Below are 14,587 nucleotides of genomic sequence, written 5' to 3'. Positions count from 1 at the left end.
GTTTTTTGTTCTATGGCTTCCTTCGGTTTAAACTTCACACAATGAATTAAATGTTTACAAAAACATTTGAACAGGAAATGTGCTTAAACTGATAATAAGGGTAAGTATGTTTATGCACTACGGAAGCGTGGCACGCTGCTTTTATATACAGTATTATCAGCCGTTTGTAATTCATGTTAAGAGCAGCAAGCAGAAATGCTGAAGGAACAAAAAGTGTGTTTGGGGATGGATGGGAAAACGAGGAAAAACCTGAAATAAGGCTTGTGTTGAAATTAATTCCTCAGGCTAAAAGCTTATGCTCTGTCTAGGCTTTCTCCACCTTCCAATAAATCCGCTTTTATTTATCTTTTATCAGACTCCTCTGCTTCTCTAGACATAAAACACAACCACTGACATGTGAACTCTGTGTGCGTTGTGTAAGACAGTGGAAAACTTAGAGACAGAGAGAAACAGGCAATATTTAGAGAGACCTCTAGCAGAACTCTGCGCGCACACACACACACACACACACTCATATCTTCAACATATCTTTGGAGGAGATTTTTGACTAATGCTGCGACACAATTGCACATGTGTATGTGTACACATGCAGACAAGCAAAGAGAGGGAGAAGGTAGGGAAAGGATTGTACTACCTAAAAGTAAGCAAGGACAGTGGAAGTGGAGACGAAGCAGGAGACGAAAATGGGAGGGGTAGTCCGGAGGAGAGTGTGGTCATAAACCAGACCATAAACACAGGGGAGGACGCACTGTAAATATTTGTTTAGCCCTGCACTCATTCCCCAAGTTTTCTTTACTTCATCTGTCACTCTTCTTATATCTCTTCCTCCTCATCTTTTTCTCCATCTCTGTGTGGCTTTGCTCTGGGGTTTAGTGCATTTTTAGGATGCAATCCAAAACGACTCCTCTATCCTATGTTGTTTCATTAATGAAAGAAATGTCAAATACTGATGTCTCTCTTCCTGTTATACTTTCTGACTGAATGTTTGTGAGTTTGTCAAGTCTCCTTGCCCTTGTTTTATCTTTGTTCCACCCAGATCTCCTTTCCAAAAATAACAACAAAGACAGACTCATGAAGTCCCTACCCTTGGCCTAAGTATCGAATCTCATGTTTTCTTCATTCTTTCTTTCGTTATGTCGCTGCAGCTGTGATGTCATCACCCTGCTGGCTGTCCGCTCCCCTGGGATTGGCTCTGAGTAATAAAGGTCAGACGTGTTGGACCAATTGGATTAAACTCTGTGTCAAACTTTGTCCTCTGATTGGCCTGTGGAGAATAACTTCCGTCCTGGGGGACTAAGCCACTTCTGGGTCTGTAGGACAGACACACACATACACATACACACACACATACATGCACACCTCCTCTCCCACAGGCCGTGGTTTCATTCTGCCATTGCCATAGTGATTCCTTGGAGACCACAGTAATGAGACTACAACTTTGTCTGCCGCCTGTGTGTGTGTGTGTCTTTGAAAGTTAACATTTTATCACTGGCTAGTAACGTGAAAAACACACACGCACACACACACAGATAGAGCAGTACACAGGCAGGCATACCCTCTACAATCAGGTCCAGACTTGTGAAACATCCTGACCTGTTGAGCAAGACAGGGTGTACAGTATGTGAATGTGTGTAGGTGTGTGGATGTGTGTGTGGAAAAGTCTTGTAAGTCAGCGCAATTCAGCCGCATGTGACACAGGAGTGTGAGCAATTCTTCACAAGCAATTCTTCACTCAGAACAAGTACAAATGTGTTAAAGTGTGCCCGCGTGAAGAGAAATGTGTGCATTTTTGCACATAATTGTGTATCTGAGCACACAACGCAGCGCATGTGCATGTACGTGTGAAGGTCGGTCATCTCTGAGAGCACATTCCTAACATATTCCGGCCTTCGGCTCTGTTAGCGTGTGTGTGTATCGGTGTGTTTCGGTGTGTAATATTTAGCTCGTCATGGCAGCTGTAGCGCTCTATTCATCTCTGCACACTGAGCCCAAACACAGCTCTCTCCATTTATCACTTCAGACTCAGCTGTAGGCTCATTATAGCCAAATGAGTCTGGTGAGAGTTTTCCAGGAGTCATGTTGTGATGAAGTGCTATAATTTACTTTAATTTACTGTTTTTGGAGGAGGAACTTTTCCCTCCGCCCGCCTCATGTACTTCTGCCTCAGTTAGGGATTTCCTACATGTCCCAGAGTGCACTCCCTCACCGATTGACTACATGGACAGGTAAATGTTTCTAGCTGAGGAAACAAAGCATGCACTGCTGCAATGCAATCTGGTTTATTGAGTGTCGTAGTGGTTCTCAGGAAGTGATGCAAACACAGTCACAGCTGATGAAAGATTAGATTCATTGTTAGATTAGAATTACTGATCAGTAACAGATTCATTTGAGGGTAACAGATACTACCAACACCTCTAGAGCTCACTAATTAACACATAGTTTGTCTAATTCATTCACAAACCAAAGTGTAAAAACAAGTTGATGCATCGTTCCTCTGACAAGTCACTGCATATATCCAAGAAATAGTCCAGCACATAGCCCCCTGGAACTTTTACACTTTGTTTTTGTATGGATTGTATAAACAATATACAGGATAATATGCTAATTAGTGAGCTTTAGCGGTGCTGGATAATAGATAATAAACCAGGCTAGCTCTTTCCCCCTGTTTCCAGTCTTTATGCTAAGCTACGCTAACTGGCTGTTGCATTATATTACTGGGACAGATATTAGAGTGGTATCGATCTTCTCGTCTGACTTAAATAACTTCTTCAAATAAAACTAGAACCACTCACACAGTAAACTTAGGGTAATACTTTGTGCTGTGCTGCAGTTGCGTGCTAAGGTGGTTCTGATCCAACAATAGTTATTAGATTAGTCTATATTTAGGCACTCAAGTCCAGTAAATGTTCATGTGCTTTGATTAGAGTCTTATTCAATCACTCCTTTCCTTCCTTCATTTCTTTGATTGACTTGTCACTTCCTCTCCTCCACTCATTTTCTCGGCATTAGAAAAATATGAAAGGGCAACTAAACAATCAAAAGAGCACCACTCCTTTCCTGTGACGCGCCTGTGTGTGCATTCAAAAGATCACTGCGGCTAAATATGTCTCCAACGGCCAATCACGGCTCCTATCAAATGGCACATGATGACGGCACATGGGAAACTGATCCTCCTCCACACACACACACACACAACACCAACACGCACAGTGCCGCATGCAGCACCTCCACCCTGCTTGGCCTTGACCCAACTGGCCAATCAGTGTGGAGGAGAGGAGAGGAGAGGAGAGGAGAGGAGAAGACTTTAAAGGACACCGAAGCATCAGAGAAGTAGAACAAAGAGACTTTCAAACTGTTTTATGGCTGCAATGGGAGAGTTGGCAAGGAGTTTAGAGAAAGAGAAGGAGGGGACATTTAATACCCCTGTGAAGCATGGGACAGCTCTGTCACCTTGTAATATTTCCTTTGTGTATATCAATTAGGCGTCATTCTCGCCTTTCTGTGTCTCCTCCACTATCTCTCCCTCCTTTATCTGTTTCTCTTTGTCCTTGTCCTCCTCACTTAGCTGTTTCATTTTTCTGCGGTCTAGAGAGAGCGAAAATGAAGAGCGAGTAAACATTTTAGCCACTTAACCGACAGTGAAATATTAGAATCTACAAGAAGAAGAAGGAGAAGCAATAAAACATGAAAGAGAAAGTCCAAATGTACGAGGAAGGAAAAACATCATTAATAATGAGAGGAAAAGCAAAAACAAGTTGAACATCAATAAAATGAACGCGTAGATAAACAACATATTTTCATACCAAATGTCTCCAAGCGCAAATAAATACAAGCAGAACTGGGCCAAATACACACACACACAGAAAAACAACAAAAATAGTTCCAGTGATCATAAATCTTTCACAAAACACAAACTCACATAGATCAGTGGGGGTAAACTTGAAAAAAGCCCCCAGCCCATTGACACACACACACACACACAGAAAGAAAGACAAAACATGAAAATCAGAGAAGACAGGAAGAGCGTGAAGCTGTAGTAGAGTAGTTCAACATTTTGGGAAATACGCTTATTCACTCTCACTTTTAGATAACAAGTCCAATATCAGTCTTGTATCTGCCCACTATGGATGGAGCTGGAGTAAGATAGTAATTGGCTTAATTTAGCATAAAGAATGGCAGAAACAAGTTGGCTGGCAATAGTAATAAATACATAGAGTGGAGATAAAAAGGAGAGAGAGCCTGGAGGAGGTGAGTGGTGGAGGTAAGGTCTGAGATGTGTTACTAGCTAGCTTACAGCTAAGGTCTGCACACGGTACAGACGGTACATTAGCTGGTGAGAATCTCCAGAGAAAAAGTGTTTTGCTTCACTTTCTGTCTGAAGACAGAAAGCATAGACTGTAAAAAGAGAAGTGGACGTAGCTTCCAGGTCTGAAATGTGGAAGTGCCTTAAACCTGCAGTCTCTCTAATGTCCAGCAGGGGGCGACTCTGCTGGTTGCAAAAAAAAAATTCGAATGAATGGAAGTTGATGAGAAAATGAGGCAACTTCTGACTTGATTTATTCCCTCAGTAAACACTTTCCTTATGAGTTTATGGTCTCAGTCGCTAGTTCAAAGACTTTTTTGACTTAACCGCGCCACTGAGCAACTTTCAAAGGAATGAACAGAGCCCCGCCTCCAACGCTGTATCCAGTTCTCTGCATACATCCAGGGACTGGAGGTTTAAAAACGGCGGTCCACAAACCAATGGGTGACACTTTCACACAGTCTTTAACTGCAAGCTGTAATCTTTTTAACCTTTGGGCACGGCCAGGCTAACCGTATCCCTTGAACTCCAGCTGTTATGCTATGCTAAGCTAACTACCTGCTGGCTCCAGCTTCATATTCAGCGTCAAACATGACAGCAGTGAAGAATGGAAAGGATATTTTCAGTTTAGCTTCTGTCTTGTTTTTCCACTTTTAGATGTTCTTTTGGTTATGATTACATTCTACTCACCAAAGTAATCACACCTAAGTCCAACGGACAAAGAAATTAGAGCAGGTTGTAAACCAGCCAACCGTTTAACCAGATTATCTTAACTACTTTATTCATATAAATGAGCACACATGAATGTAGGTGGTAATCCTTCATTGCACAGTAAAAACTATGTGGCGTTTGTCTGAAACGTCTCTTATGAACTGGACTTCAGCGATGTTGTATCACCCCCTATCCACAGTTATTCTGGTACAATGTTATTATGGGTAAAACTAGGAGTATAAGATTTAAGCTGTAATAAACCAGGAATTATGCTCATTAGTTCATACACACAAGGTGGCTGGTTCATTAGCTCAGCAGAGATTAGCAAGGCACTACATGGTGGACAAACACACACACAGACACACACATTCAAAAACACATTTTGGAGGAAGCATCTGCTGAGACAATGGATTCGATACTGTGCAATGTCTCACTTCTTCATACAGTGAAGAAGTGAATGTCTATGCTGAATGAGTGTGTGTCTGTGTGTGTGTGTGTGTGTGTGTGTGGAGAGTGAAAACTACCATGTGCACTAACAGATAATGTCAACAGAAAATAAAACATGTGACTGAGCGAAATAGAGAAACCAGAAGAGAGGAGTAAGAGGGAGGAAGCTGTCACATTATCGACTGACACACTCAACTTCCCCTGCGAACTGCTCACTGTGTGAGTGTGAAAGAATGAACTCCTGCTTGTGTGTGTGTGTGTGTGTGTGTGTGTGTGTGTGTGTTATGTAAACCCCTTGTTCCAAGTTAATTCCTTGTGGATGTTTGACTTGAGCCAGGGAGATAATCTCTATTAGATCTCTACTTATACCTGCCAACAGTCGCTCTACTAACAATTCAGCTGGCTCATTTATACACACACACACACACACACACACACACACACACACACACACACACACACACACACACACTTTGGAGAAACTTCCCAGCCTGGCATGTACACACACCAAGTACTACCAGTTCAGTAGGGTATGGTTCTAATGATTCAGTGGAGCACAGTGAAGCCATTCAAAATGATAGTTTACAACAATCAGTCTTTTTTTCTAGAGAACATGAATCAACAATGTTGATAATCAATAGATTGTTTAAGGCAGCTATCAAGGAGAAAAGCTGAACATTCGCTGCTTTTTGCTTCCACAATATGATGATTTACTTTTCTGTGCTTCATTGGAAATTGATTGTGTTTTGTTTTCTATGGATGAGACAAACAAGATGCTAACATGTTAATTAGTGGGCACTGGGGTATTCTTTTAACCTTTGGACAGAGAAAGGTTCGCTGTTTCCCCCTGCTTCCAGTCTTTACGCTAAGGTACGCTAAGTGTCTCCCAACTCTAGATTTATATTGAAGAGACTGAAGTATATTTCCAAAATCCCCTTTGCCCTTAAACAAACACAAAGATACAAAAGTTTACTTTAATCAATACCAAAAATGGAATAATGGTTGTTGAAGCTCACTTTAAAACCCAAACCTCTCACACTAATGACACCCACTTCTTCTCACATTGAACTGAAACAGTTGAAATCACTTTCAGCATCTCCACTAAGTGTGTGGTGACACTGTTACAGCCCCCCAGGGTGCTTGTTAAAGTCACATCACAGGTAACACCTGACACACTGGAGTGAGTGTTTGTTTGTGGTTTCTGAGTGTCCCGCCCGCCAATCTGGTCAGGGTATTCAGAAATCAATTCCACACCATTAGAGGCTAAACTGGAGCTCTGTGGCGACTTAATTACATCCCTGGGGGGCAAACGTCTTAAAGGCCAGGTGCTACTGACATGACCTGTGCACTTTAAAGAAGGAGGGAGGGAAGGGAAGACAGGAGGAAGGACAGAAGGAGAGAGAGAGAGATTAATTCAGGGAAAAGGGGAAATGTGGAGAAAGAGGAGGAGGAGGGAAGAGGGGGCAACGAAATTCCCCAGAACCCCCTTCTCCCCGTCTGAGTAACTTCCTGCCCACTTTCCCACGCCGAGAGAGAGAATGAGGGAGATGAGAAGTGTTGTTGCAAGAAATTAAGAAGCAATAACTCTAGTAGGAAGGGACCCCGTGAAGAAAGGCATTGGTGAGCTGAGGAGGAAGGGAGCAGAGGGAAGGATGTGAAGGGAAGGAATGGAAGAAGTGAGATGGAGAAAGAGAAGGAGAGAAAATGGAGATGGTGAGGTGGAAGACAAAGAGCAAGGCAAGATGAAGAGCAGTAAGGGAGGAAATGTCATCCTTCAGTTTATATTAGAGGAACAACTTTTGCCTGATCTGTCTGATGGCTACCAGCTGCCCCGAGGTGGAGGGACGTGGGGAGGTAAAAAGGGTGGGTGGATTAGCAGCGTAGAAACGGGGCCACATCCAACAGCAAAAGTGAGAGAGAAAGGACAGCCAAAGTAAAACAGAGCGACGGGGAGGATTAGCCGTAGTGCCAGGTGCATCTCAACCCCTCCCTGGTGAAGCCGCGCTCTGCCAGGATCAGCTCGACGGCACTAAATCAAACCAGGCCTCTTCGTTCATCATCGCTGGTGACGTCGGTGCGGATAAAATAATTGCAGAAATGTTCTGAAAGAGGCGAACAAGGTGCCATGAATAATATCTGGCGCAGTTAGCCCTGTTTGGCTGCGTGCTAGAGACCAGGCTTTATACGGTGTATCATCCCACCACATTCTTACATCCTGTGTCTATTCTCTGGATCGAAGACATTTACTTCCCAGTGAAGGAAGTGAAGGATGTGAGAGATGGAAATTTGACTGACAAACTCCCAATTCAGTGCTAAACACTGAAATAGCACAATAATCTGGAATACAGGGGTCGTTTAAACAGCTAGAAAAAGGCCACGTATTGACCCATTTCTTTTAGATTTGAATGAAGTTTAGCCAGTTTCTACGTTTTCTATGTTTTGAGGACTCTTGGTCGCCACTGTAGCTGCTGTGGACTCCAGTGCCGTCTCCAAAACTTTTTAACCAATTCCTTTAACCAACATGTCAATGTAAAATGATGGACGGCTCTGTCGCGCCTCTTTTAGAGAACACTTTAACCCCTCTCGTCCATCTGTCTCAAACTAAAACATCTCAATTAGGTTGCAAATGTAAGGAGAAGGTGGAGGAGAAGTTTGGCCAGAGGACAGAAAAAAGGACACACGCAGCAGGATTAAAAGGAGGGTGTAAGCATATGTTGTTACAGACATGTGGATCTCAGCCACCGAGCAGCACTGAGGATATTCTGGGGTATAGGTTTCCCAACAGGGTAACAAGGGCCCTTGGAGGTCACTGAAGGGGTTAAAACTGGTCCCAAACAAAGGGAAGCACAGATTTTTACTGTTGAACACAATAACAGGCTGTGTGAACAGGCGGTCATTAAATAACTGCTTATTCTGCTGGAGCTCATTTATCTAATGGGTTCACGTCACCTACTGCACGTCTGTTCTGAGCTCCTGCTGGACAGGAACGGTTTGAAAGTTTGGAAACAGAGTGAAATATGCACTGTTTAATTGAACAGGAACAAACCTGCCCTCAGACCGCATAAATTAGCAGCGTGGAGCACATCTCTGCAAGGTGCTACATCAAACACTATCCACCATGTTACACTAACATTTCAGGCCTGTGTGTCATGTTACCGAGCCCCGCTGTCATTACTTTTAAATATTTTTATTAAATTCAACCTCTGTGTACCCTGCTCAATATATGCCCACAGATCACCCGAGGAATAATAACGACTATAAATCTCGAGAGTGTGGCTGCTCCTCAGTTAGATAAAGTCACCTCTTTCAAGTAGAAATGTGTTACTGATGATGTTAACGACGACTTCTTCTCAAAGTGCAAACAGTGGAGAGATTTAAAGAGTTCGGAATGAACAGGCAGAAAGAACAAAAGGATGGCGAGCAAGTGAAAGGGAAAGAAAAACAGTGCAGACTGCCGCATGGTGGGGTGTGTTGCCCTCATGTCACTGTGCCAAGCCACTGTGTGTGTGTGTGTGTGTGTGTGTGTGTGTGTGCGCGCGTGTCTGTCAGCGACAGTTGGTTGTTATCGCCTGTGACTCAAGCATTATGGGAAAGTCTGGGCTCTGAGTACGCACACACACACACAAACATTCACATCAGAGGTCAAGTAAGCCGAACCTCTGAACGTTACACAATGGTGGATGGAGGGAGATAACTGGCCGAAAGGGGGAGGATGAAGGACGGGGGGAGAGTAAGATAGAGAAAGAGAGACGTCAAAGATTATGATGGAGGAAGAAAATATCAGGCACAGCTGACCGGTCGAGCAGGAAGAATACTGAACGCTGTTCTAAAGAAAAAGGTGTCAGGAAAGAGACAGAAACAAATGAAATACTGGAAAAAGAGAATAAAGTGTGGAGTCACTTAAAAGGAAAATGTTAAACAAAGCGAGGCCTCAGCTGAAGGTGACACGAAACAGATGAGGATAAGCGAACCGAAAGAGGAGCGATGGAGGACGAGACGAGGAGGAGCACCTGGAGGAGAGGTGAAAGGACACATGGTTAAATGGATATACAAAAGGGAGGAAGAAAGGGGATGAGATGAAGCTGATTTAAGGAGGAAATGTAAACCAAGTGAGAAGGAAGAGGTGAGGAGAAGGAGGCAGATGATCCAAATAAAGTCAGGCTGGAATAAAATGATGGATGATGCACGGAGCACGGAGAAATTGATTCCAATACCCTTCATCAGCTCTTAAAAACACTGTGGTTTCCTCCGTAAATGTAATTATAAGGTAGAAAGGTATTAAACTGAAATCCTCAGAGGCTGAGCTTTCATGCATATGTCTGCCCGTCCTACATAAACGTAAAAAGTGGCAGTTTGGCGTCCTTCTCACCTTCTTAAAGAAAGTGGAACTTTCTACCCTCTCATCTCAAGTTCAGCACCGTTGAAAGTTCCTGTGACATTTTTGGGTTATAAACTTTTCGGCGTCCTTGTACGTCTTTGCTGGGATTCTAAAAATGCCTTTGGCGAGCGCGGTCCAGTTCCACTCACTGACCACGTGCACCCTCACAGAGCAGACGCGGCACACCTGGATCGTGTCCGAGCAGAGAGGAAGGATCCTTTAATGTATCGTTTGACATTTAAAGTAATAAAAGCAGAGCAGCAAAAATAAAAACTGCACTGGAGATCAAATATTTTGGGTACCTCTATTCAGAGAAATGGGTTCCATCCAGAATACCCTTGTCATCTGTGTAAAAGCGTATTAACTGTTCTCATTAAGAATATCTGTGTTGCAGTGTCCTCTTTCTTTTCAGCTCTGGTTGGAAATCTCCCGGGGAGCCACAACGCTGAATTAAAGGCTCACTGTGGGATCACTGAAGCCACTACCTCGTCACTTCTAGGACTTCAGTGACGCCACAGTAACTATACATGTAGGTCTGCCTATTTTCACCTTAGAAGCAGAGAATCTTTGTTTGACCTAAAAGTTTGTCCAGATCTGAGCCACATTTAACCGTGCGTCATCGTAGAAACTTAATATAGAGAAAAAGAAACAGATGTCACAGCTCTGGCTTTTGACTGACAAGTGATTTCTGGGAAGTGCAGTCTGAAAAAAATGCCTTAAAAGCGACAACTTTTTGGACATTCACATAACAAAACTGAACTACCATTTATCAGCCACTGCCGGTATCTGGCCCTGTTTCTACGTGCCTGAATACCCACATGTCCCTGTAATTGGCCTGGGTGGTCTGGATGTTTTGAGGCATATATCATTTTGTGTGGCCGAGGCCAACAGTGAACAACATTCCCGCTACTGAAGTAAGAATAGTGACCACAATCCAACTCATTGTGCCAACACTAACAAAGATGAAAAGCACTAAGTAAGTAAGTAATGAAAGAAAAGCCAAACACTGTGGCACATACGGCAAATGAAGTGGCACTGGCACCGCCTTTCCTCACATTCCTAGAAGCAGCTGGAAGTTGCCTTGACTTAGTAGTTGTAAGATAAAATCTGACACTGCAGTATGAAAATGAATGATTTGCATGGCTGGATCCAAGTTAAGTATCATAGTCAGTTTCAGAGATGTTTTCTGAAGGCTGATCTGCCTCCTAGACCGTCCCTGCAGTTTTCTGCCTCTCTTTCCAGCCATATTTGCCCCCACACCACATGCAACGTGACATCTAAACAGCGTCTTGTTTCAAGTTGTGCGTCTCCGTGAAACTGTTTGCAGTTGCTGTGCGGAGCAGCTTCATCATCGCGATGAAGAGATTTAATGACGGGCGGTGCAACTCTTTGCTAAAGAGTGTCACAGTTGCACCTCAGGCGACAAATGGCCTATTATCTCTATACCGCACATGCACACCAGCATGTGCATGCAAGACATCTGAATAAAATGAGTATTTAAGGCATGTTATGAGAGTGCACGAACACATGCTGGCCCACGTGCAGATGGACAGGATGACGTCTACTCTGGCCCCGATATGTACGCACACGCACACGCACACACACACACACACACGCACACACACACACACACACACACACACGCACGCACACACACGCGCACACACACACACACACGCAGACACAACGCAGTGATAATATTGGCTATCAACAGGTCATTCCATAAATGCCTTTTGGATAAATAGACAGACAGAAATAAAAAGAGGGACTGTGTGTGTGAGAGACAGAGAGAGGGAGAAAAACATACGGAGAGATGGGGGAGGTGGGGTGAGTTAATCGAGCTGCTCTGAATGTCATTTGATCCAGGAGGCCTCACCAGGCCAACATCAGTAGATATATATAGTGTATACATATAGTAGATGGACAGATGAATGGAAGATAAGAGGTATGGATAAATAGTTAGGAATTTAAAAGTAGTATGGATGAAAATGAATGTTAAGATGCAACAACTTTAATACGTCTGCACTACATAACCACAATCAAAATCTCTCTACATCCTGCTGACTCACTGCTTATTGCTTCTGGCTAATTATGTCAGCTAAATGCCTAAAATTCAATATTACTAAACTAATGGCTTAAGCACAGCCATCAAAGATAAGGAGGGGAGGGGTGGCTGTTGGGAAGCACAGATGGTTGGAGTGAAGGGGATGGAGGACTAAAAGGATGAAAACCACAAAGACATCAGGGAGACGGAGGAGCATGGGGAAGAGGATGCAAACAAGACCAGGACAAATTGATGAAACCCATTTTGGCTGAACTAATGGACTTCATAAAACCACAGTAAGAGACACAAGAGAGAGGGGAAAGAAGCAAGTATTTAGAAAGACAGTGAAATAGCCAGAAGACAAAAGGATAAGTAAACAAATAACAAATGTAAGATCCCTATTAGCACTCATGTTGTTGCATTAAAAATCCATTGCGGTCTATTTTTGAGTGTATTTGATCATATTTGTTTTTGTGATATGGGCAACTGTCCATTTGGCTTGTGTGTGTGTGTGTGTGTGTGTGTGTGTGTGTGTGTGTGTGTGTGTGTGTGTGTGTCTCACCAGGTTGGACCCTCCAGTCCAGTAGAGGAAGAATCCATCTGGGTCAACTTTCAGGGTTACAAGGGTGGGGGGCCCGCTGTTGGGCTCCTGGACAACAACAGAAATGGAGACGTTAGAGGGACGAACGTGGAACAACAACAGAGAGCTCAGATTTTATAACCAGTAGCCATCACATTTAACAAATAAGTCCAGTTTATTACAACTTGGATCTTATTTGTATTGGTTGCGATAACATTGTCATGATGTCCACCAACAGGGCAGTGTTGATACAATGTTGTCTGCCAAAAAACACACATGATCAGACATATATACAGATTTTATACAAGCAGTTCAGCAGTATTATCTAAGCCACTATATTTAGAGATGTAACACCTGGCATGCCTCAATAATTCCTCATTGTACAGGAAAATTATGTGTATATGACTGCAAAGCATGGTCAAACCAGGAAGTCTACCTAGAAATCTAGAAAAATTTACTTTCATTTTCATATCCAGATGAGTTTGGCAACAGCCTGTGTGACTGTCTGATGCCTCGTGTTTCTCCACCAGTCTGACCAGTTTTTAGCTGTATTCCTGCACTTTAGCAATTAATACCATTTAGAGTTGTCACATTACCATTCAAATGTGAGAGATAATCTGTCAGAATTCAGTGTATGAGCCGTCTGAGGAATAATCCAAGGAAGAACGGCTGCTGACTGAAATGGAAATGCGCTTTTGGTGTAAAGGAGCACCGCAGCAGCCACTCTCTTTAAGTCTCACAGCAATATATGAGGGCAGTGCGATGTGAAATAAGCTGTTTATGACAGCAGTGGCTGGACCTACTGTTTTATGGTGCCTTGCCTTTATGAGATCGCAGACAGACAGAAAGACAGACAGCCATATTATGTGTCTGTGTGCACGTGTCATGCAACAGCTGTTTTGATGCTAGAAACCACACGGTTTGGCCGGCATGACGGTCTCATTCATGTGCAGCATAATGACGGCACAGGAGCCTGCATCAACATGTCATTAGCATCATCATTACGGGGTCATAGGCAAGATACCATGACCGCACACACACACACAGCTACTGGCTCTGTAATTACAGTGGTAAGCGGCCATATTCTGGTCCAGCAGACAAACACAACGTCCAGACATCCTGGGAAACAACCACGATGATGCAGATTGTTTGTTATTATAGTGACAGATGACTCATGTGCACATGTCATCATGAGCACGGATATCAGCATCATCAACACCATCAGAGCGTGGAAGAGCTGGAAAAGTCTGCCTGGCAACACACAGGACACACACCCACCCCCCCGACATAATATCAGAGGAAGTCTACAAAAACACACACAACCAAACACTGACCACGTACAACAAATAGAATTACAAGCATATGATTTTAACACAGCAGACTCATACATAGTCATGGTTTCAGTGTGCATACATATGCATGGTTTCTGAATGAGTTCAGATTCTGCATAACAAACATGATCTTATGTAAAATAACTGGTGCAAATCAATTTGTCAATGACCTTAAAAGAAGTGGGATACTTATGGAAAGACAAGGAAGTTACACAGTGTTTCCATAAAAGACTCTTTTACATACACTAATAATAATCATGCTCAGGTGGAACTCACTGGTAGGTTAATCATTAGTACGCAGATAATAACGCCTTATTTGGTGTTTTAAGCCAATGATTGAGGTGAGGTGAAAAAGTCAATACAGCTCATTGAAAAAAAAGCCATTGTTTTGGTTAATACACTTATTCGCTCTCTTGGCACGAGTTAGAGAAAAGATCAGCAGCAGTCTCATGTCTGTACACAGCAGGTTAGCTTAGCTTAGCACGAGGACAGAAACAGGAAAAACAGCTCGACTGGTTCTGTCCGAGTGTAGCACAATCTGCCTACCAGCATCTCTAAAGCTCACTACAAAAAAAACAATACATCTAGTTTGTTTCATTTGAACAAAAACCACCATGTGTAAAAATGACAATTAGTGATTTTAGACGTCAGGCCCCGTTTGACAGTCTGCACCATGCTGAGCTAACATGCTACATCTACCTCAACACAAGAAAGCGAATAAGCTTATTTTCCAAAATGATGAACTGTTCGTTAAAGAAGTCTCCTTAGTTTAAATTTCCTGAGAATGTCAAAT

The 14,587-nt window shown here is 43.1% G+C and overlaps 1 protein-coding gene and 1 long non-coding RNA gene across 2 annotated transcripts in view; both read right to left on the bottom strand.

The window, feature by feature from the left end:
- The window catches only part of LOC139222978 (uncharacterized), a 56,081-nt gene that overhangs the window by 18,236 nt on the left and 23,258 nt on the right, over positions 1–14,587 (bottom strand). The gene's annotated exons all lie outside the window — the stretch shown is intronic.
- The window catches only part of plcb3 (phospholipase C, beta 3 (phosphatidylinositol-specific)), a 43,734-nt gene that overhangs the window by 18,236 nt on the left and 10,911 nt on the right, over positions 1–14,587 (bottom strand). Inside the window, exon 2 of the mRNA XM_070854896.1 lies at positions 12,446–12,532. Within this exon, the coding sequence (XP_070710997.1) occupies positions 12,446–12,532 (87 nt within the window). The remainder of the gene's footprint in view (positions 1–12,445; positions 12,533–14,587) is intronic.

This window comes from Pempheris klunzingeri, chromosome 23, assembly GCF_042242105.1.
Source record: "Pempheris klunzingeri isolate RE-2024b chromosome 23, fPemKlu1.hap1, whole genome shotgun sequence".
Taxonomy (NCBI): Eukaryota; Metazoa; Chordata; class Actinopteri; order Acropomatiformes; family Pempheridae; genus Pempheris; species Pempheris klunzingeri.
Note: the sequence above shows the minus strand (reverse complement) of the source record. Positions and strands in the feature narration are given on the sequence as shown.